At 43.2% G+C, this 23,594-nt stretch overlaps 1 protein-coding gene and 1 non-coding gene across 2 annotated transcripts; one reads left to right on the top strand and one right to left on the bottom strand.

Moving 5' to 3' along the window:
• Positions 1 to 4,315: 4,315 nt before the first annotated feature.
• On the bottom strand, positions 4,316 to 4,388 carry TRNAR-CCG (transfer RNA arginine (anticodon CCG)). The gene has a single exon. It is a non-coding gene; the product is annotated as a tRNA-Arg (tRNA).
• A 243-nt stretch (positions 4,389 to 4,631) lies between these two features.
• KPNA2 (karyopherin subunit alpha 2) lies at positions 4,632 to 23,277 on the top strand. The gene is made up of 15 exons (XM_053570822.1): positions 4,632 to 4,752; positions 4,936 to 5,142; positions 5,548 to 5,769; positions 6,628 to 6,713; positions 9,256 to 9,414; positions 10,863 to 11,090; positions 12,368 to 12,465; positions 12,631 to 12,768; positions 14,806 to 14,894; positions 16,334 to 16,602; positions 16,847 to 16,941; positions 17,341 to 17,604; positions 17,756 to 17,989; positions 18,239 to 18,421; positions 21,051 to 23,277. The coding sequence occupies exons 7-15, from the start codon at positions 12,391 to 12,393 to the stop codon at positions 21,216 to 21,218; spliced, it is 1,515 nt and encodes a 504-aa protein (XP_053426797.1). The 5' UTR covers positions 4,632 to 4,752; positions 4,936 to 5,142; positions 5,548 to 5,769; positions 6,628 to 6,713; positions 9,256 to 9,414; positions 10,863 to 11,090; positions 12,368 to 12,390; the 3' UTR covers positions 21,219 to 23,277.
• The last annotated feature ends 317 nt before the right edge of the window (positions 23,278 to 23,594 follow it).

Here is a 23,594-nt window from a genome sequence, read left to right as displayed (position 1 = left end):
CAGGCACAGGCAGGTAGATTGCTTGAGCAAAAGCAAGACCCCTGTCACTACTAAAAATAGAAAAATTGAGGCAAGAGGATCACTTGAGCCCAAGAGTTGGAGGTTGCTGTGAGCTATGAAGCCATAGTACTCTACCCAGAGCTACAGCTTGAAACTCTGTCTCAAAAAAAAAAAAAAAAAAACCAGAACTGACGAATGTTTCTGTATTTTTTTGTAGAGACAGAGTCTCACTTTTTCACCCTCAGTAGAGTGCAGTGGCCTCACACAGCTCACAGCAACCTCCAACTCCTGGGCTTAGGCGATTCTCTTGCCTCAGCCTCCCAAGTAGCTGGGACTACAGGTGCCCGCCACAAGGCCCGGCTTTTTTTTGTTGTTGTTGCAGTTTGGCCGGGCCAGGTTTGAACCCGACATTCTCGGTATATGGGGCCGGCACCCTACCCATTGAGCCACAGGTGCTGCCCTGACAAGTGTTTCTTTTCTTTTTCTTTTTTTACTTTTCTTTCTTTCTTTTTTTTTTTTTAAGACAGAGTCTCACTATGTCACCCTCAGTAGAGTGCAGTGACATCACAGCTCACAGCAACCTCCAACTCTTGGGCTTAAGTGATTCTCTTGCCTCAGCCTCCCAAGTAACTGGAGCTACAGGCTTCCTCCACAATGCCTGGCTGTTTTTTGGTTGTAGTTGTCATTGCTATTTGGCAGGCCCGGGCTGGGTTCGCTCCAGTATATGTGGCTTGCGCACCAGCCACTGAGCTCCAGGCACCGAGCCTTACAGGTGTTTCTTAAATTTGCCAATTAAGAGGCCACTGTTGGGGAGGAATGTGTCAAGTGGCAGGGGACGACGGTGGCAGGTGGAGACACTGCACATGGAGAACTCTGCCTTTGCAGCAGCTTGCGTGCCTGGAGAGAGGGCAACCAAGACTTAAGAAAAGAGCAGAGGACCAGGGCTGAGCGTGAGAGGAACAGTGAACCCGTAGGACATTTCTGGGCATAGAGGAAAAAACTAGCCCGGGGGCGGTGCCTGTGGCTCAGTCGGTAGGGCGCCGGCCCCATATACCGAGGGTGGCGGGTTCAAACCCGGCCCCGGCTGAACTGCAACCAAAAAATAGCCGGGTGTTGTGGCGGGCGCCTGTAGTCCCAGCTGCTCGGGAGGCTGAGGCAAGAGAATCGCGTAAGCCCAGGAGTTGGAGGTTGCTGTGAGCTGTGTGATGTTACGGCACTCTACTGAGGGCGATAAGGTGAGACTCTGTCTCTACAAAAAAAAAAAAAAAAAAAAAGAAAAAACTAGCCCGGAGGTAAGCGAAGACACAGAAAGAAAACTAATGCGCTCACCCCTTCAGAGTGTTTACTAGGCACCAGGAAATTTTCCTGAGGAGCAGGGGGCTGGGTTCAGAACAAAGGCGGACCGAGGAGCTGGCCTGGGACTGGGAGAGGGACAGGAGAGAGAAGGGATGGGGTGGCTGTCAGAGGTGGGAGGAAGAGGAAAATGCGGATGGAATTTGCAGTATTTCAGAGGCCCTTAATGTTTGTTGACTTCAGCTGAGTGAACTATGGGGTGTGAGCCAAGAAACATCTGCTAGGAAGAACTGGGCTCAGAAGGAAGCAGAAGGGGAGGCATGAGGTGGGAGAATTAGGTGAGCACGGTGGAGGATTAAGCAGTCCAGTCGGAAGCCTACAGGATGAATTTGTGGTACTTAGGCCTTGGGGCTATGTATGCCAATATCTGAGAGGAATCTTGCATTTTGGGGGCCAGGGATATATTGTCATTGTCTGTTTTTTCCAGATGCCTACAGGTGGAAGATACGAGACAATGCAGTTCAGATTTTTTTGAGCACCTACTGTGTGCAAGGAGTTAATGTGGAAACCACCTTCCAACTCTGAAACACCTAGACTAGAGGTGGAAATTCTACCCTGGTCTTCATTTGTTAATGCTTCCTGGTTTAAAAATTCAGCACTAATGAGTGGCACCTGTGGCTCAAAGGAGTAGGGCGCTAGCCTTATATGTTGAAGGTGGTGGGTTCAAACCCAGCCCCTGCAAAAGAAAAAAGAAAAAATCAGCACTAATTGCTAATCTTAAAAAAATGGATAAAGGTATCAGTTAAAATTCTCCACTGATGGTTTAGTAGTTGAATTTCTCTTAAACATACTTTTTATTTTGTAATAATTTTAGATTTACAGAAAAGTAGCCACGATAGCTCAGAGAGTTCCACTATTCCCCTCACTCAGTTTCCCCTAAAGGTAACATCTTACCTTATCTCACATCTTACCTTATCTCACATTTCTCAAAACTAAGCTGTTGTTTAGCTGCCCCCGGCCGGGTTCAAACCCGCCACCTTCAGTGTATGTGGCTGGCACCCTAACCACTGTGCTATGGGCACCAAGCCACATTCCTCAAAACTAAGAAGTCAACATTGGTACATTAACAGTAACTTAACTCCACACTGTATTTTGATTCCGTTCGTTTTTTACATTAATGTCCTTTTTCTGTTTCAGACTCATATTTAGCGCCTCTATTAGTGCTTAGTTGTTTCCAAAGAATTGGAACTAACTCAATGATGTTCCTCTTACATAAGTTAACAAGAAGTGCTTAAGCTTTTCTGGGCAGGCATGGTGGCTCAGTCCTGTAATCCTAATACTTTGAGAGTAAATGAGTAAAGCAAGAGTAAAGGATCTTTCCCAAATGCATACAATTTTTACTGTCAATTACACCTCAATAAAGCTAGGGGAAAAAAATGTAAGTAAATGTTCCTGGTGGGGTGTAGTGGCTCACACCTGTAAGTAATCCCAGCACTTTCGGAGGCAGAGGTGGGAGGCTCACTTGAGTTCAAGTGTTGGAGACCAGACTAAGTAAGAGCAAGACTTGGTTTCTAAAAATAGCCAGGTGTTGGGTGGCGCCTATGGCTCAAGGAGTAGGGCGCCAGTCCCCATATGCCGGAGGTGGTGGGTTCAAACCCAGCCCCGGCCAAAAACCAAAAAAAAAGAAATACTAAAAATAGCCAGGTGTTAATGGTGGACGCCTGTAGTCCCAGTGACTCTGGAAGCTGAGGCAAGAGAATTCCTTGAGCCCAGGAGTTTGAGATTGCTGTGAGCTATGACGCCACAGTACTCTACTGAGGACAATAACATCAGACACTGTCTAAAAAAATATGTATATATATAATATATACATATATATGTGTGTGTATATATGTACGTATGTATGTCTACACATTAGGCTCATCTGGAGAACTTAATTTATTTATTTTGGAGACAGAGTCTCAGTTTGTTGTCCTCGGTAGAGTGCTGTGGCGTCACAGCTCACAGCAACCTCCAGCTCTAGGGCTTAGAAGTGAGTCTCTTGCCTCAGCCTCCCTAGTAGCTGGGACTACAGGCACCCACCACAACACCTGGCTATAGTTTTTGTTGCAGTTTGGCCGGGGGCCAGGTTCAAACCTGCCACTCTTGGTATATGGGGCCAGTGCCCTACTCACTGAGCCACAGGTGCCGCCTAATCCAGAGAACTTTAAAAAATATAAATATTGAGACAGCATCTTACTTTGTCATCCTTTATAGAGGGACTACAGGTACATGCGACTATATATAATTATAATTGCTTTTCTTCAATTGATATTAAACATATGTTTCTTTTAATATTACCGGTTTGAAATCAATATATTATATATATTATGTATAATATATATGTAAAATATAATTAATAGCATGTGCCTGTAGTGCCTGTTACTCTGGAGGCTGAGGCAGGAGGATCCCTTGAGCCCAGAGGTTTGAGGTTACAGTGAGCTATGATGACACCACTACACTTCAGCCTGAGCAGCAGACAGAGACTCTGTCTTAATAAAAAGAAAAGAAAAGTAAATGTTCCTCTTTAGGGAGCAGAGTTAGTATTCACTTGCAAACTCTCAGTGTTTTGTTTTTAAATTTTTTAAATTGATACATGATTGTTCATGTTTGCGGGTACATGTGACATATAGATACATGCATACAATGTGTAATGATAAAATCAGGGTAACTGGGATATCCATTACCACCTACATTTACCATTTCTTTGTGTTGGGTACATTTCAAATCTTTTCTTCCAGCTATTTTGAAATATACAATAAATTACTGTTAACTACAGTAACCCCGCCATGCTACCACCAAAGAACATATCTTTTCTAACTGTATTTTGTATCTATTCAATTACAACGTTTTTAAAACGCACAGATACGCCCAATTATAATACAGTCGGCCTCGGCCCTGTAGAGAAGCGAAATAACCATCATCTCATAATTTGCTTTACTGTCCATGATCGCCTTTGTCTCTGCCAAAACTAATCTGCGTGCGACCCAGATGGGACTCGAACCCACAATCCCCAGCTCCGGAGGCTGATGCCTTATCCATTAGGCCACTGGGTCACCACAGGATCCGGGTTCTCACGCCGTCCCCTTACGGGATGCCATCATAGTATCCCCGCCCCCCCGCGCCTTGAGGACTCGCGCTGAGAGGTGTGTGATTTGGTAGCCGCCGCAGCGCGCTTGCGCCCTTTTGGACTGACGTTCCGACTTGCTGCCTGACCCCCTAGTGCGCCTGCGCCGTCGGCAAAGCTCAGCGGCGCTTGGCCTCGCGCGCCTGCGCATGACGCTCCGTGCCCCGCTGCCCCTGTCCTGAGTGGCTGCCTAGTGGGCGGCGTCTGTGTAGTGTCTTACCTTGCGGGTTCTTCTCGGACGTTCTTACCGGTATCTGCACGTTAAGCTCATCCGGAGAACTTTAAATTCCAAGGTCTGCTCCCCCTTATTATAATTCAGTTGACCTGGGCGGACCCAGGCGCCTGCATTTAACAAATTTTCCTGGGGACTTCACCGAGGGTCCTTCCTCAGAGCAGCGGCGTTAGGAACTGCTCGCAAATCGTGGGATCCTCACACGTCAATCCCCGTGTTCTTTCATACATTTCTTTTTTTACAGCCCTCTTTCCTTTGCTTCCCGCTTTTAACCAACCGTCATCAATTGGATTACCTGTTATGTGCTGGGGGCTGTTGGAGGATCTCGGCGTGAACAGGCTTTTCCATCCCTAGAAATCTTCAAAATTGGCTCTCTTCCCTCGGTCATTCACCTACATCGGTTTTCTCCCCGCCTGCTCTTTCCCTCCAGATTAAAGGGAAACTAGACAAAGTAAGGTCCCTAAATACAAAATAATACAAGGTCCTTTTTCATCCTAAAGTTACGTGTTAAAGATTTAGAGACTTTCTGGTTCCACCAATGATATCTCTCTGCTTGTTGTATGTAAAGGTGCTGGATTTGTGGTTTTAAAGCATATACAATTTCATTTTACTAGAAATGTAACAAGCCAAACAGAAAATTAGAATTGAAAGAACTTATATCATTCAGAATTAACTATTACAAAATTAACATTTAGACGTATATCTTTCAGGTTTTTTGTTTGTTTGGGAGATGGAATCTCACTGTGTTGCCCAGGCTGTACTCCAGCTCTTGGGCTCAAACCATCTCTCACCTCAGTATTTTCAAAATCTCATCTGTGTGTGATCTGTCACTATCTATTTTATTACCGGTGGCCAGCCTGTGAACTCTGAGGCATCCAGAAGAACTTTTTCATGAAAACGGAGATAGTGGCTGGGCTGGGTGTCTCACACCTGTAATTCTAGCACTCTGGGAGGCTGAAGTGAGTGGATCGCTTGAGCTCAGGAGTTCAACCTGACCAAGAGGAACCCATCTCTACTAAAAATGAAAAAACTGATGCAAGAGGATCACTTCAGCCCAAGAGTTTGAGGTTGCTGTGAGGTATGACACCAGGGCACTCTAACGGGGGTGACAAAGTGAGACTCTGTGTCAAAAAAAAAGAAAAGAAAAGAAAACACAAAGTGAACATGTCACTTGAAGAAAAATAATTTTTGCTATTTGTAGCTAATGAAACAACTTAAATTTTCAAGGGAGAATTTAATAGCTGAAACCTTGTATCCACCACTGTTTATGTTTGCTAGCTTTTGGATACCTAAAGACTTTTCTGCTATAATGAGTGTTATGTTCTGATGTTGCCCAATGCAACATATCAACACTTGGTAGATCTGCATAACTCATAGTCCAGTAAGTTCTGAATGATCAATGCATAATGTTGGAAAATCATGTGTGCGTAAAAGATCCATCCAAGTGGAATTCACACTCATGGATTTTAATGTAAAACAATATAAAAATTTGCTGACATTGTTTAAGTTTTCACATCACCACATTTTGTTAATTAAAACGGGTTTTTATGGGGTGGCACCTGTGGCTCAGTGAGTAGGGCTACGGCCCCATATGCTCAGGGTAGCAGGTTCAAACCCGGCCCCGGCCAAACTGCAACAAAAAAATAGCCGGGCATCATGGCAGGCGCCTGTAGTCCCAACTACGCAGGAGGCTGAGGCTAGAGATTGCCTAAGCCCAAGAGCTGGAGGTTGCTGGTAGCTGTGACATCACAGCACTCTACTGAGGGCAACAAAGTGAGACTCTGTCTGTAAAACAAAAACAAACAAAAAAAAACGGGGTTTCTATTAAGCACTTTTAGGTTTTCAGAAAAATCATGTGGAAAGTACAGAGGCTTTCCCTATACCCCTTCACCTTCCCTCCCCAATTTTCCCTATTATCTTTTTTCTCTTTTTGTAGGGAGTCTCAGGCTTGCTCAGGCTGGTCTACAATTCCTGTCCTTAAGAGATCCTCCTTCGTGGCCTCCCAAAGTGCTTGGATTACAGGTGTGAGCCACTGTGCTGGGACTTTTCTTTTCCTTTCTTTTTTTTTTTTAGAGACACTGTCTCACTTTATTGCACTCGGTTGGTTGAGTGCTGTAGCATCACAGCTCACAGCAACCTCCAGCTCTCAGGCTTAGGCGATTCTCTTGCCTCCAAGTAGGTGGGACTACAGGTGCCTGCCACAACCCCCACACACGCCCGGCTATTTTTTGTTGCAGTTTGGCGGGGCTGGGTTTGAACCTGCCACCCTCGGTATATGGGGCCGGCGCCCTACTCACTGAGTCACAAGTCAGCCTACTCACTGCCTGACTTTCCTATTGTTAACAGCTTGCATTAGTGTGGTACATTTATTATAACTGATAAACTAATATTGATATATTATTATTATTAACTGAAGTCCATGGTTTACATTACACTCTTTGTGTTGTACATTGAGTTTTGACAAATGTATAATATAATGAATGTATCCACCATTAGAATAATTTCACTGCCTTAAAAATGCCCAGTGTACCAGTCTGAGCAAAAGCGAGACCCCATGTGTACTAAAAATAGAAAAAGCTGAGGCAAGAGGATCTCTTGAGCCCAAGATGTGGAGGTTGCTGTGAGCTATTACGCTACAGCACTCTACCCAGGGGGACAGCTTGAGACTTTGTCTCAAAAAAATAAATAAAATAAAATAAAGGCACACTGTGTGTTTAATTAAAAAGGAAAAAGCCCAGTGTTTCTTTACCTATTAATTCTTCTCTCCTTTCCCTGAAACCTCTTGCAACCACTAATCTTTTCACTCTTTTTTGCCTTTTCTTTCTTTTTTTTTTGTAGAGACAGAGTTTCACTTTATTGCCCTCGGTAGAGTGCCGTGGTGTCACACAGCTCACAGCAACCTCCAACTCCTGGGCTTAGGCGATTCTCCTGCCTCAGCCTCCCGAGTAGCTGGGACTACAGGCGCCCGCCACAATGCCCAGCTATTTTGCCTTTTCTTTTTTTTTTTTTTTTGAGACAGAGCCTCAAGCCTCACAGCTCACAGCAACCTCCAAATCCTGAGCTCAAGTGATTCTTCTGCCTCAGCCTCCCAAGTAGCTGAGACTATAGGCACCCGCCACAACACATGGGTATTTTTTGGTTGCAGCCATCATTGTTGTTTGGCAGGCCCGGGCTGGATTCGAACCTACTAGCTGAGGTGTATGTGGCTGGTGCTTTAGCTGTTGAGCCACAGGCACTAAGCCGTTTATTTTTTTAGTTTCGCTTTCAATTTCAGCTGGCATTCACTCTTCTTAGTTTGAAGGGGGTTATTTGTTTGTTTTTGTTTTTAATTTTCTTTTTTTTTTTTCTGTTCTTCCTTTAGCGATTCTCTTTACCCTTTGCCTCGCAAGTAGCTGGGATTACAGGAGCCTGCCACAATGCCCTGCCTTTTTTTTTTTTTTTTGGTAGAAACGGTGTTTCACTCTGGCTCACTCCTGCTCATGCTGGTCTAGAACCTCTGAGCTTAGGAAATCCACCGGCTTCGGCGTCCCACAGCGCTGGGACTACAGGCGTGAGCCACCACTCCCTGTCTTCTTTTTTGCAATTTCTGGCCGGGGCTGGGCTTGAACTAGCCACCTCTGGCATAGAGGCTGGTGCCCAGTCCCTTGAGCCACAGGTGCCAGCCCCTTTCTTTTTTATTTGAGACAGTGTCTACCTAGCTCACAGCATCTGCCTAGTTCACAGCATCCTTTTATTTATTTATTTGTTTTTGCAGTTTTTGGTCGGGGCTGGGTTTGAACCCACCACCTCCAGCATTATGGGCCCGGTGCCCTACTCTGTTGAGCCACAAGCGCTGCCCTCACAGCATCCTTAAACTCCTGGGCTCAAGCCATTCACCCGCCTCAGCCTCCTTAGTAGCTGAGCCTAAAGGCGCCTGCCACAACAACTAGCTAATGTTTCTATTTTTATTTTTATTTATTTATTTTATTTTATTTATTTATTTATTTTATAGTTTTGGCCAAGGCTGGTTTTGAACCCACCACCTCTGGCATATGGGGCCAGCGCCCTACTCCTTTGAGCCACAGGCGCTGCCCTTTATTTTTATTTTTTAAGAGACAGAGTCTCACTTTGTTGCCCTTGGTAGAGTGCTTTAGCATCATAACTCACAGCAACCTCAAATTCTTGGGTTCAAGAGATCCTCTTGCCTCAGCTCCTGAGTAGCTGGGACTACAGGCACCTGCCACAGCCCCAGTCTAGTTTTTAGAGAAGGGATCTCGCTCTGGCTCAGGCTAGTCTTGAACTCCTGAGCTCAAGCGATCCACCCTCTTCGGCCTCCCAGAGTGCTGGAATTACAGGCATGAGCCACCACACTCGGCCACAAGATTTTAGATATACATTCCTGTAATCAACAGTAAGGCAGTACAATTTTAAAATATAGTATTTACATTCAATGTACTTCGAAATATACGTAACTTATATTACTATTATGGTAATATACTGGGGGAATATAGGAAAGAAAAGTATACCAAATGTATTGTTCAAGGTCATACCCATTAGTGAGTTTTACTATTCTACTCTCTTTCAGGGCTACTTCCACAGAAGCCCACCAATCTGGAGCAATCTGCTTCAGCTCATGCTGACAAATTATGCAGAGTTCCTGGCCTTTCTTTTACCTGATGAGCTGATCATCAGATGCCCCATGAAGCCTCAGATGTAGATCGAGTGTAAGAAGTCAGCTGGAAATGTTGAGTACTACCCCACAGAGTTATGAAGATGAAATGTATTAATAATATATGTTAAACGCTTATTAGAACACTTCTGGGTACACAGTACTCAATATTTTCAAAAACGAAAATACAATTTGGCAATATAAAGAAAACATAACAGATGACATAACTGCAAACCTTCAGAAGTATAGTAGACTGCTGATCAGAGCTCTCAAGGTTTCTCTACAATTTTCTTATTCAAATTTCTAGTACTTAACACCCCTTTCAGAAGAACAGAGCCTGCTTTCCTACCTCTAACCATTAAACAAAAGGCCCCGGCTTTCCAATTTCATGAATTTAGGTCCTGTGTCTGCCCCTGAACATTCACAGTAGCTAAAAGAATGCCCTGCTGTGATTGGTTTAGAGGCAAATTCCTTCCACATTCTTGCATTTAGGGGGTTGGGATTATGCTGATTAAGAATAGGTGCACACCCCCGCCCCAACTCAGTGACGGCTACACAATGAGTCAGTCTCTGTTAATGCCTGCGAGAATGGACAAAGTCCTGCATTTGAATGTATCTATAATAAAAATAAATATATAAACCAATACAACTTATTTCCATAATATTCCATTTTAAACACTGAAAAATGGCAGAAACAAAATACCTCAATCCTGATGCTCTGATAACCGTCTTTGGTTTTTTTTAAGCATATGGCATAAAACGCAAACTTTTTATTCAGAAATGTATAAAATATAACATAGAACGTTACCCGAACGATTGACAAAGCTTGAACACGGAACTTTGTATTAAATGACAGCATAAAAATTCAATTTTTCTGAGTTTCATGATTGCAGAGTGGCTATATAAGAGAATGTTTTTTTCTTAGAAGATACACCCTTAAATATTTAGAAGTAAAGGGACATAATTCTGAAACTTAACTCGCAAATGGTTCAAAAAGTATGTGTATGTACATAAAGAGAGAAATAGCAAATGTGGCAAAATGTAAAGATTTGCTATTCTTCTGCATTTAAAATTTAAAAATGAAAAGTTTAGGACAGTGGAGAAACAGGCATAATAAATCTTTTGTTACCATATTTACAGCTTCTATAGTCTTTTGTGACAATTTTTTTTAAGAAAGGAAAGTGAAACAAAAAATACCCTTCTCTCCCAGAAACCTCTGCCAAATTCCTGCTATGACCATACCAGAAAAAAAAGCAAAGCAGTATGTTTTTATATAAAGATATTAACTTTGAGAATCATTTTGTGTTACTTGCTTAAGGCAGCCACCAAGGAAAACGACCAGGGACCACCATATACACTTTAACCCTGTAGAAACAGAGCCTCCCACGGCTGAGCTACGCGAGGCTGGGAGCCACCCCTTCGCGCTGCCTGTCGGGATCTGGAGTCTTCCGGCTCCGTGGTCCCCAGGCACTCCGGGATCTCCCGGCAGCTCGTCTCGCGATGTTATCCTCCCCTTTCTGCAGGTCCTGTGACCCCCCCCAACGTGTTTTTCAAATCCACCAATGGGCACACAGCTTAGGCTCGAACCAGCCAATCGGAATGCGCAGTCACCGGGAAATTTAAATCGCCCCGGCCGGCAGCACGAGCCACACCGTGTTCTGCCTGAGCTGCAGTGGACGTTTCCAGGGCAGCGGAGCCAGATCTTCTGAGTGCTGCACCACCTCCTGTGGAAGCCTGAGCTAGCTGTGCAGGTACGAGCTCAGCTGGCAGCCAGCCCAGGTGGTAACGGCTGGCCCGCGGGCCGCGCTCAGTTTCTCGTTGGCGGGAGTAAGGCCCCGGGTATACGCTGGGCCTGGCTTTGGCCTCCCTCGTTGCCTAGGCCTCGGGGGCGTTGTTCGTTGAGGAGGTGGCTTAATTGAGCAACGCGCGGGCTGGAGCTTTAGGGCTTAAACAGGGCTTGCTGCGAACGGCCGCGAAAGTCTTAGCGCGTCGTGGCCCGGAGAATCAGAGACAGGCTGAGGGCGAATGTCCTGGGAGGGCCCTGGTGGCTCTAGCCTCCACTGTTCTTGTTGCATCTTCTCGGGGATGGGGGTGGGGGTTAGAGTTGGAGGTGACAGTTGGAAGAGTTAACTATCTTTAACACTTAAGCCCTGGGTTGGCTGTGTCACAAAGCTGTAGGTGAGCTTAATGGAATTAAGGTTAGCGTGCTGTAAGAAGGGCTTTGACTTTCTCCCCTTTTGAAGATCAATCTTAAGTATCTGAGTCTGAGCGACGCGCAGCTGATGTCATTCTAAGTGCGGTCGCTCCAGGTCCCTGGAAATGAAAATGTAAGATGCAGCACTACCTTTTCAGTGTTGACAAAAAAACGTTATGGAGGGCTCCTTGATGTAATGATGAACCGCATTTGTATTTAACTTTCAAGTGTGGCGAATGGACTCATTTTGGCCATTTAAAGGAAGGAGAACATCCAGAGATTTTCGTTTATTGCCCTGGGACGTAGGTTTTAACTTGTACTGTAGCTCGGTTCCCCTACTTTTTTGTCTTCAGTTGACTGTTATGGAGTCTAGAGCTTAGAAACTGTCCAAAACGGTGGACATATGTGGCTGCTGAGCACTTAAAGAGTGGTTAGTTGTAATTGAAACTATGCTGTAAGATTTCAAAGGCATAATATGAAAAAAGAATGTAAAACAGCTCAATTTTTTTATATTGATAACATTGAAATGATAATTTTGCATGTGTTGAGTTTATTAGGACTAGTTTTACTTTTTGTCTTTTTTAAAGAATGTGGCTACCAGGAAATTTAAATTTGTATGGTTTGTATTGTATTTCTGATGGACAGTGCTGCTCCAGGAGGTCTCAGCCCTTCTGAGGGGAGGAGACAATTATCTTTAGATTAAAACTACCTCATCATGCCCTCCTCTAGTCTAGAAGTGTAGATTCAATATATGCTGCAGTATTCTTATTTGTTGTTTTTATTGACAAATGAAAATGATACAAGGGCTATTTTGTCTCTTCCCCCATTTTCTAGCTATCTCCCTTTGTCTCATAACCATGTCCACCAATGAGAATGCTAATTCACCAGCTGCCCGACTTAACAGGTTCAAGAACAAGGGAAAAGACAGTACAGTGAGTAACTTCTATTGCTTTCTTGGGAAGGGATGAACACTTGGAGAGATTTTTTTTAAAAATGTGCTCACTTGGCAACAACTTGAGGGATTTTTTTTTTTTTAAATGTCCTCACTTGGCAACAAGTTATGTGATAGGCGAAATGGTATGTTATCTTTTCTCGAGGAAATGAGGCGACGCCGAATAGAAGTTAATGTGGAGTTGAGGAAAGCTAAGAAAGATGACCAGATGCTGAAAAGGAGAAATGTAAGCTCTTTTCCTGATGATGCTACTTCTCCACTGCAGGAAAACCGAAACAACCAGGTAAATATGTTTTAGTTTATGAATTATGGTAAACCCAGCAAACCAATAGGGGCTTTTCTTAGAAAGTTAAATAACATTCCTAGTCTTATGGTTTTAATTGTCTGTAAAAATCACTTTCTCTGCTTCCAATCAGTAATTCTGTCTTCTTTCATGCTTTTCCTCCATAATTCACTTAAGCAGATACTAAGGTCTTCCTTTTTTTTTTTCCTTTTGACACAGAGTCTGACTGTGTCACCTTTGGTAGAGTGTCGTGGCGTCACAGCTCACAGCAATCTCAAACTCTTGAGGCTTAAGCAATTTTCTTACCTCATCCTCCCAAGTATCTGGGACTACAGGTGCCCACCACAACATCCGGCTATTTTTTGGTTGCAGTTGTCATTGTTTAGCTGCCCAGGGTGGGGTTCAAACGCTCCAGCCTTGGTGTATGTGGCTGACACCCTACCTGCTGATTCTCAGGTGCCACCTTAGGTCTTCCTTTTGCTCTGACGTTCTCTTCAGTTTCCCTGCATTTCTGGCTACTGGCTAGGTTCCTTGATCTGATGATTGCAATATTAAATGAAAATATGTCTAGAATTAACCACTTTTAGCATTCTCCATTTTTTAATATTTATTATCAGTTCAGGTCTTTTTCCTCTTGAAATATTTATATATAGTAACCACCTGATTTATCTTTCCCTTCATTCTGTACCTGTACTATTTTCTTAAATTATTATTTTTGAAACTGAGTCTTACTCTGTTATGCTGGGTATAGAGTACAGTGGTATCATCAGCTCACTGCAACCTTGAACTCCTGGGCTCAAATGATACTCCGGCCTCAGCCTTTTGAGTAGCTGGGACTATAGGGGTGTGCTATCACACCTGGCTAATATTTTCTGTTTTGGGTAAAGATGAGATCTTGCTCAGGCTGTTCTCTGAACTCAAGCAATCCTCCCACCACAGCCTCCCAGAATGCTAGAGTTATAGGCATGAGCCACCACACCTGGCCAGGCTAGAATGACATGGTGTTAGCCTAGCTCATAACAACCTCAAATTCCGGGCTCAAGTGATGGTCCTACCTCAGCCTTCTAAGTAGCTGCAGGCACCTGCCACAATGCCTGGCTAAGTTTTCTGTTTTTTTTTGTTGTTTTTTTTTCGTAGAGATAGAGTCTCACTTTATCACCTTCGGTAGAGTGCTGTGGCATCACACAGCTCACAGCAACCTCCAATTCCCGGGCTTAGGCGATTCTCTTGCCTCAGCCTCCCAAGTAGCTGGGACTACAGGCACCTGCTACAACGCCCAGCAGTTCGGTTGGGGCCAGGTTTGAACCCACCATCCTCAGTATATGGGGCCGGCGCCCCACTCACTGAGCCCTGTTTTAGGGTCTAAAAACAGAGGACCCTAATTTTTCTTTCTTTTTTTTTTTTTTTATTGTTGGGGATTCATTGAGGGTACAATAAGCCAGGTTACACTGATTGCAATTGTTAGGTAAAGTCCCTCTTGCAATCATGTCTTGCCCCCATAAAGTGTGACACACACCAAGTCCCCCTAATTTTTCTGTTTTTAATAGAGATGGGATTTCACTCTTATTTAGGCTGGTCTTGAACTTCTGACCTCAAGGGATCCTCTTGCCTTAGGCTCCCAGAGTGCTAGGATTACAGGCATGAGCCACAATGCCCAGTCACACATTTTAGGATACTAATAAATACTCAAATACTATCTTTAGCACTCCTTGGTCAGTTTAGTAGAAAAGACATTCCTTTCTTAGGATTCTGTAGTTCTGGTTCCCTGGCACCAAAAATGGGGAGTAAATGTTGTGTAACACAACATACATTTGCCACTTGATTTGTGGTATTTGTCTGTCACATTTTTCTGTCAGGTTGTAAAACCTAGAGAGAAAGGGACATTCTTTTTGAGTGATAAGTAGCATTGGTTCTCAAATCTTTCATCTGTGATTCACACAACATACTTTATATTTGCAACACTCTATGGTGGATATACATAGATTATAAGCTTTAGTCTTAAAAATGATAATTTGCAATATTTCACTTTTTTTTTAGGGTACTGTAAATTGGTCTGTGGATGACATTGTCAAAGGTATAAACAGCACCAATATGGAAAACCAGCTCCAAGCTACTCAGGCTGCCAGGTAAGTCCTGTTGCTAAAGAATGGGTAAACTAAGAAATTAATCTTTTTAGATTTCTTGGCAGGAAGAGACTGTGAGTAAAGAAATGTTAAGCCAGCCATAGGCCAATAGAGTTTATCAAAATGACATTTCAAGGCATTGGCAGGAAAAGGAGGAAATAGTAAGTAGGATTGATAACAGCCATTTAGGTGATAGGTTTGTTTGTTTGTTTTAGAAATGAGGTCCCACTGTAGCCCAGGCTGGTCTTGAACTCCCACCTTAGTCTCCCAAATTGTTGAGATTATAGGTGTCAGCCACTGCACCTAGTGATATGAATCATTTATTCTTTTTTTTTTTTTGAGACAGTCTCACTATGTCTCACTATAGAATCTCAATAGTTGCCAGGCTATTTTTGTTGTGGCAGTTGTTTAGTTGCCCTGGGTTGGGTTTAAACCCACCAGCCTCAGTGCATGTGGCTGGTGCCGTAACCACTGTGCTATGGGTGCTGAGCCCGTTAGATCTTTTAGAAAATAAACACAGGGCTCTGCGTGGTGGCTCATTCATGCCTGTAATCCTAGCCTGAGCAAAAGGGAGACCCTGACTCTAAAAAATAGCCAGGCATTGTGGCGGCCACCTGTAGTCCCAGCTACTGGGAAGGCTGCTGCAAGAGAATCTGTTTCAGCCCAAGAGTTTGAAGTTGCTGTGAGCTGTGATGCTACGGCACTCTACCGAGGATGACATAATAAGACTCTGACTCAAAAAAAAAAAAAAAGAAGAAGAAAAGAAATAAAGGATGGACATAAAGTTCATGTGCAATTTAAATAGTGAACTACTTTTGGGGTGGGGGGCAGTTTTGGACTGGGTCGGGCTTGAATGGTATATAACCCCTGGTATATGGGGCCGGTGCCCTACTCTTTTTGAGCCACAGGTGTCGCCCTAGTGAACTACTTTAAATGGTACATGGATTTTATGTCCACTCTGTATCTTTAGACCCTTATCTCCCAGCATACAGGTATTTGTGTCATTCGTAATAGAAATGATAAATAATGTCTGTAGCTTGGCAGTGTGCAGAAGAACAGATCCAAATGACAAATGATCATGGAAAAGATGTTTAACCCCATAGCAGTCAGGGAAGCCCAAGTTAACAATGAGTATAACACTGTTGGATTGTCAAAGTTAGAAAAAGTGACAAGATCCACAATGCAGAGAGATGGTAATCTACATTACTGATAATACTTTGATTTTTGGAAAACTGGCAGTTACCTATACCATATGTGTAGCACCAGGAGACTGATCTGTTTGGCTTCTTTTGATTGCCGATATGTCTTAGCATTTATTTAGTGCTTTATTTAAAAGGTTGTTGAAAGTTCTCACCTTTCAAATTGCATTTTAAATTGGTTTTCACACAAACTTCTTTTTTTAATCACTTTCAACTTAAGTTTTTGTTTTTGTTCCCCCTTAGGAAACTACTTTCTAGAGAAAAACAGCCTCCCATCGACAATATAATCCGAGCTGGTTTGATCCCAAAATTTGTGTCCTTCTTGGGTAGAACTGATTGTAGTCCCATTCAGTTTGAATCTGCATGGGCACTAACTAACATTGCTTCTGGGACATCAGAACAGACTAAGGCTGTGGTAGATGGAGGTGCTATTCCAGCATTCATTTCTCTGTTGGCATCTCCCCATGCTCATATCAGTGAACAAGCTGTGTGGGCTCTAGGAAACATTGCAGGTACTTGGTCTTAAAATTATTTTGACTGTGTCTAATAATAATGAGATTGAGAAAAAGGACTTGTTACAAATAATAGTAACCTTTATGTCAAGTTTGGAGCTTGCTTTGGGTCCTTTGGGATGAAAGTATTATCTTAAAAAAGACTTGGGAGAGGGATCTAAGTTTGAGAATATTTACTGGTTCCTTCAGTCACGGAACATTGATGTTGATAAGAAGATATGATTAATCTTGCCTTTTTTTACAGGTGATGGTTCAGTTTTCCGAGATTTGGTTATTAAGTATGGTGCAGTTGACCCACTGTTGGCTCTTCTAGCTATTCCTGATATGTCATCTTTATCAGTAAGTTATTAACATAAGTATAGTTACTTCTGGCCAGGCACGATGGCTCCTGCCTGTAATCCTAGCACTCTGGGAAGCCGAGGCAGGTGGATTGCCTGAGCTCACAGGTTCAAAAACAGCCTGAGTAAGCAAGAGCAAGACCCCCGTCTCTAAAAATACCTGGGCATTGTGGTAGGCGCCTGTAGTCTCAGCTATTTGGGAGGCTAAGTCAAGATAATCACTTAAGCCCAAGAGTTTGAGTTTGCTGTGAACTGTGATGCCGTGGCACTCTACTGAGGGTGACATAGTGAGACTGTCTCAAAAAAAAAAAAAAATGTGGTTAACTTATGGATTCTAATTTTCCTCTTGTCTTCCTTAAAGTCAGGACTGCTCATTGCTTATTTCTTTTCTTTCCCCCAGTGTGGTTACTTACGTAATCTTACCTGGACACTTTCAAACCTTTGTCGCAACAAGAATCCTGCACCCCCATTAGATGCTGTGGAACAGATTCTTCCTACTTTAGTGCGTCTCCTGCATCATGATGATCCAGAGGTATTAGCAGATACTTGCTGGGCTATTTCTTACCTTACTGATGGTCCAAACGAACGGATTGAAATGGTTGTGAAAACAGGAGTTGTGCCCCAACTTGTGAAGCTTTTGGGAGCTACTGAATTGCCAATTGTGGTAAGTTTTTAATTTATACCTGAGGATATAAAGTACGAGAAGCATAATGAGTTGATATTAATATCCATGATGAGCTTCTTGTCAAAACTTTCAGGGTTCAGAATTTTTGAACAGTGCTGGGAAGCATCAACTTTTTATCCTTCCTTTTCAGACTCCTGCACTAAGAGCCATAGGGAATATTGTCACTGGGACAGATGAACAGACTCAGGTTGTAATTGATGCAGGAGCACTTACTGTCTTTCCCAGCCTGCTGACCAACCCCAAAACTAACATCCAAAAGGAAGCTACATGGACAATGTCAAACATCACAGCTGGCCGTCAGGACCAGATACAGCAAGTTGTGAATCATGGACTAGTCCCATTACTTGTTGGGGTTCTCTCTAAGGTAATGGATTTAATCAGACTATTTTTAGTGTTTAGTATTTAAACACGCTCTCTGCTTGGTAAGATTCTTAATGCATGTGGTTGAGTTCTACTTGGAATCCTTTGCTAAATAATATCCAGTAACCCTTTTACATAAAGTTGGGTAGAACCAATTGGTATTTTTCGTAATTGTAGGTTTTTTTATTGAAACAGTACTTTTAGGATCTTATTTGTATGATTGTTCTGAAGATCATTTCCTTATGTTTATTAGGCAGACTTTAAGACACAGAAGGAAGCTGTATGGGCTGTGACCAACTATACAAGTGGTGGAACAGTTGAACAGATTGTATACCTTGTTCATTGTGGCATAATAGAACCATTGATGAACCTCTTAACTGCAAAAGATACCAAAATTATTCTGGTTATTCTGGATGCCATTTCAAATATCTTTCAGGTAAGCCCTGAAATGGTGGCTTTGTTTGAATTGGGGCTTGATAATAATTGGTTTACTATTTAGACTCGGAGGAGGGCAACTAAGTTTACTCATTTCATTATTAGTAGGCCACAGAATCAGAAAGCTTGTTTATGTGGACTACACTCAATTAAAAAATAGGACAGGGGGTGGCGCCTATGGCTCAAGGAGTAGGGCGCCTGCCCCATATACCGGAGGTGGCAGGTTTGTAGCAGCCCCTGGTCAAAAGTTGAAAAAAAAAAAAAATACAGGACAGGGATTATAAGATATAAAAGAGATGACAACTGTGTGGTGTAACCTGAACTGAAGTCAAGTTCTTAGGTTGAGATTATTCATACCTATTTATTTTGTTAATTATCTTCATTTCTGAATTTCATACAGAATTTTGGGGAAATTAAATATTTTTTGTTTTGTTTTGTTTTGAGACAGTCTCACTATGTCATCCTCAGAGTACCGTGGTGTCACAGCTCACAGCAACCTCAAACTCTTGGGCTTAAGAGATTCTCTTGTCTCAGCCTCCCAAGTAGCTGAGACTATAGGCACCTGCCACAATGCCTGGCTATTTTTGTTGTTGTTGTAGTTATTATTTGGCAGGCCTGGGCTTGAACCCACCAGCTCCCCTGTATATGGTTGGCCCTAGCCACTAAGCTACAGGTGCTGAGCCATGAAATTAAATTTGAATGACAGTCTTTTTCTTGTGGTTTCATCACTAATGGACCCAAGCATGCTAGCATATGGTCATAGTGATGGTAAGCCCTACTCATAAATTTTTAGATTCTGGAAATTTTTACTTCTAGAAGTTGAGTCTACAATAATAAATGCTGCATTTCCATCTCTGTCAGTAAATAATTTGTTTATATGGGGCCAATTTTTCTATTAACCCTTATCTGAGCCTCTTAAATCATTACTATTATTTTTTTGTTGTTGTTGAGACAGCAGAGTGCTGTGGTGTCACAGCTCAAGCAACCTCAAACTCCTGGGCCTAAGTGGTTCTCTTGCCTCAGCCTCCCAAGTAGTGGGGACTATAGGCGCCTGCCACAATACCCAGCTATTTTTTGTTGTAGTTGTCATTGTTGTTTTTAGCTGGCCCGGGCCAGGTTCAAACCCTCCACCCTTGGTGTATGTGGCTTGTGCCGGAACCACTGTGCTATGGGTGCCGAGCCTCGTAAATTATTTTGTAGCAAATTTATTATTTCATCTATAGATATTTATCTCTTAAAAGTTGAGGACTTTAAAAAAATTAACTTCTTTGTGTCTATACCATTCATTATACCCAATAAGTTCTTATTTATTTACTTATTTGTTTTTGAGACAGAGTCTCACTTTGTTGCCCCTGGTAGAGTGCTGTGGCATCACAACTCACAGCAACCTCAAACTCTTGGCCTTAAGCAATTCTCTTGTCTCAGCCTCGCAAGTAGCTGGGACGACAGGCACCTGCCACAACACCCAGCTGTTTTTAGAGATGTGGTCTTGTTCTGGCTCAGGCTGTGAGCTCAGGCAATCTACCCACCTCTGCCTCCCAGAGTAGGAGGATTACAGGCATGAGCTATCACTCCCACCCAGCCTCTAATAAGTATTTTTTTTTTTTTTTTTTTTTTTGTGAGCCAGAGCCTCAAGCTGTCACCCTAAGTAGAGTGCTATGGCATCACAACTCACAGCAACCTCCCAACTCCTGGGCTCAAGCGATTCTCCTGCCTCCGGCTCCCAAGTAGCTGGGACTACAGGCACCTGCCACAATGCCCGGCTATTTTTTGGTTGCAGCTGTCATTGTTGTTTGGCGGGCCTGGGCTGGATTCAAACCCGTCAGCTCAGGTGCATATGGCTGGCGCCTTAGCTGCTTGAGCTACAAGCGCCAGGCCCTCCAATAAGTTCTTAATAACATCAACAAATAGTCTGGGAAATTTGTTTTCAGTCAGCATAGGCCATCTTTGCTCTTATAAACACTTTGACTATACTTTGGGATTACATAGTGTGCTTTTACAAAATAATGCCCTGTTCCTCTGGCAGACCAATTGAACTTCAATGGTAGTGGTTTTTTTTTGTTTGTTTTGGTAGAGTCTCACTCTTGCCCCCAGCAGGCTAGAGCCCTGTAGTGTCAGCCTAGCTCACACCAACCTCAAACTCCTGGGTTCAAGCTATCCTGCCTCAGCCTACTAGTTAGTAGCTGGGATTATAGGCACCCACCATAGCACCTGGCTACTTTTTCTATTTTTGGTAGAGACAGAATCTCACTTTTACCCAGACTGGTTTTGAAACTTTGTTTTGAAACTTCTGAGCTCAAGAGATCCTCCTAGAATGCTAGGATTAGAGGCATAAGCCACCATGCCCAGCCAGTATAGTGTTTTAAAAGTTGCACAGGTGATTTTGATACACAGAAAATCTAGATCTCTGGCTGAAAGCTGCATTTGAGAACCAGCTGCTAAGAGCAGGTATTTGATAAGGTTGGGTTTCAAAAAATGTAAACCGAACATCAAAGTATCAAAGGGCTGTTGAAGTAACTGCCTTTTTCTGTCTGGCATATATCAATATTCAGGGTATGGATTTTTTTTTTTTTCCCCGTTTAAATAGAACATTCAGAGTATAAGCCAGTAAACTTGGAATATTTTTTTAGGCTGCTGAAAAACTAGGTGAAACTGAGAAACTTAGTATAATGATTGAAGAATGTGGAGGTTTGGACAAAATTGAAGCTCTACAAAACCATGAAAATGAGTCTGTGTACAAGGCTTCATTAAACTTGATTGAGAAGTATTTCTCTGTAGAGGTGAGTAATGGGTGGTGATACTAACTTGGGAAAGTACACATGTAAGGTCAAGCCCATAAGATATTTTTCCCCTCAAGCTTTTCTTTTTTTCTCTCTCTGTTGCAGTGGCATCATCATAGCTCACTGCATCCTCAGACTCTTTGGCTCAAGCAGTTTTCCTGGCTCAACCTCCTGAGTAGCCGGAGGTGCATGCTACCACACCCAGCTAATTTTTCTTTTCTTTTTTTTTTGAGACAGCGTCTCACTGTGTCGTCCTGGGTAGAGTGCAGAGGCATCACAGCTCACAACAACCTCAGACTCTTGGGGCTTGAGCACTCCTATGGTATCAGCCTCCTGAGTAGCTGGGACTTAGAAGCGTGCATTATCTGCAGCTAGTTTTTTCTATTTTTAATAGAGGTCAGGGTCTCACTCTTGTTCAGACTGGTCCTGAACTCTTGAAACGGTGGCGTCACAGCTCACAGCAACCTCCAACTCCTGTACTCAAGCAGTTCTCTTGCCTCCGCCTCCTGAGTACCTGGGACTACAGGTGCCTGCCAGAACACTGGGCTATTTTTAGAGTCAGGGTGTCACTCTTTCTCAGGCTGGTCTCAAACCTGTGAGCTCAGGGCAATCCACCTGCCTCCAACTCCCAGAGTGGTAGGATTACAGGTGTGAGCCACCTTGTCCAGCCTTGGTCTTGAACACTTAAGCTCAAGGAATCTGCCCACCTACCTCATCCTCCAAGAGTGTTGGGATTACAGGTGTGAACCACTGTGCTCAGTCTAATTTTTCTACTTTTTATAAAGTTGAGGTCTCCCTATTTTGCTCAGGCTGGTCTTGAACTCCTGGCCTCAACTGATTCCTGCCTTGGCCTCCCAAAGTGCTAGGATTATAAGCATGAGCCTCCTAGCCTGGTCTTGACTTAGTTTTCTTTCTTTTTTTTTTTTTTTTGACTTAGTTTTCTGGTACTATAGTTGCATGCCTTAACCATTCAGACCCTCCCGCTCCCGGGCACTCATTATTTTGGCAAAGTTTCAGCATCCCTCTTTCCCCTTTGTCAAATATTAGAATGTGGTACAGGGTTAAAGGTGAAATATGGAGATGAAGACCTTAAGAATAAATACAGACTTCTAGGCAGCCTGCTGCTTAGAGATGTGCCATAATTATGGGATTACATTATTGTTTTTTGTTTATTTCCAGGAAGAGGAGGATCAAAATGTAGTACCAGAAACTACCTCTGAAGGCTATACGTTCCAAGTTCAGGATGGGACTCCTGGGACTTTTAACTTTTAGATTGTATAGCTGAGGCACAAAGTTGTCGTGTACTGCGTTTGGTATAAGTTTGTCTTAACTATTTCTCTACTACGAACTCTTTTTAAACGTGGTTTGTTATTGTAGCACTTTTTACAACAAAACTATACTTGAACAGTTCCAAACTGTACATACATACTGTCTGGAGCCTATCCTCTGAAAGGGTTTCTTATTTCTATGTGGAATTTCATATCTTGCAGTGTCCTGTAAATAAAGATTAAAGTCTACCCTTTTCTTTACTTAACCATTCCTATACATTGCTTTCTAATTGGGGGCTTTTAATGTTGCAAGTGAAGGGTAACCAAACCACCCTGATGTAACCAGAGGGAATCTTGGTTGCATTCATGTGATGTGAAATTTGTGTGATCATCAAGGATGCGGAGGTGATGACTTTTCCTGCCTGATTCCCAGTCCTCGCTTTTGGTCTGTGCGGTGTTCCCTCTTGGTAATAATGGCTGTTGGCACATCCAGACGTTACGTCCTCTTCAGTCAGAAAAAATTTCAATTTTCACAGAATAAAGAATAAGATTTCTCAGAAGCCCCCACCCAGTGTCTCCTTAAGTCTTCACTGGCCAAGGAGATGGGCTAAAAATCTTAGTCTTAAATCCTGGGACTGTAAGTGGAATTCACTCCTCCCAAACTTCATTGCTGAAGAGGTTCCAAGTAAATCGGCTGCACATTGGCATTGCCTGGGAAATTTTACCCAGAAGTTCTGTCTCGTTCATGAGGGACAAGGGTCCACATATTCGGTCTTTTTTTTTAATTCCTAAGTGCTCCTGTGCAGTGTGGATTGATAGCCACTAAGAAATACCCATGTAGGGGCGGTGCCTGTGGCTCAGTGAGTAGGGCGCCGGCCCCATATGCCGAGGGTGGCGGGTTCAAACCCAGCCCCGGCCAAACTGCAACAAAAAAAAAATAGCCGCGCGTTGTGGTGGGCGCCTGTAGTCCCAGCTGCTCGGGAGGCTGAGGCAGGAGAATCGCGTAAGCCCAAGAGTTAGAGGTTGCTGTGAGCCGTGTGACACCACGGCACTCTACCGAGGGCCATAAAGTGAGACCGTCTCTACAAAAAAAAAAAAGAAATACCCATGTAATCAACAGAGAATG

Source organism: Nycticebus coucang, chromosome 18 (genome assembly GCF_027406575.1).
Source record: "Nycticebus coucang isolate mNycCou1 chromosome 18, mNycCou1.pri, whole genome shotgun sequence".
Lineage (NCBI taxonomy): Eukaryota > Metazoa > Chordata > Mammalia > Primates > Lorisidae > Nycticebus > Nycticebus coucang.
This window is presented reverse-complemented; position numbering and strand designations above follow the sequence as displayed.

What these genes read in the sequence shown, in the direction of transcription:
- KPNA2 (XM_053570822.1), top strand. Translation starts at nt 12,391, where the DNA reads ATGTCCACCAATGAGAATGCTAATTCACCAGCTGCCCGACTTAACAGG. An exon ending in AGGAAAACCGAAACAACCAG is followed by an intron (nt 12,769 to 14,805) that starts GTAAATATGTTT and finishes CTTTTTTTTTAG; the next exon opens with GGTACTGTAAATTGGTCTGT. An exon ending in GGCTCTAGGAAACATTGCAG is followed by an intron (nt 16,603 to 16,846) that starts GTACTTGGTCTT and finishes CTTTTTTTACAG; the next exon opens with GTGATGGTTCAGTTTTCCGA.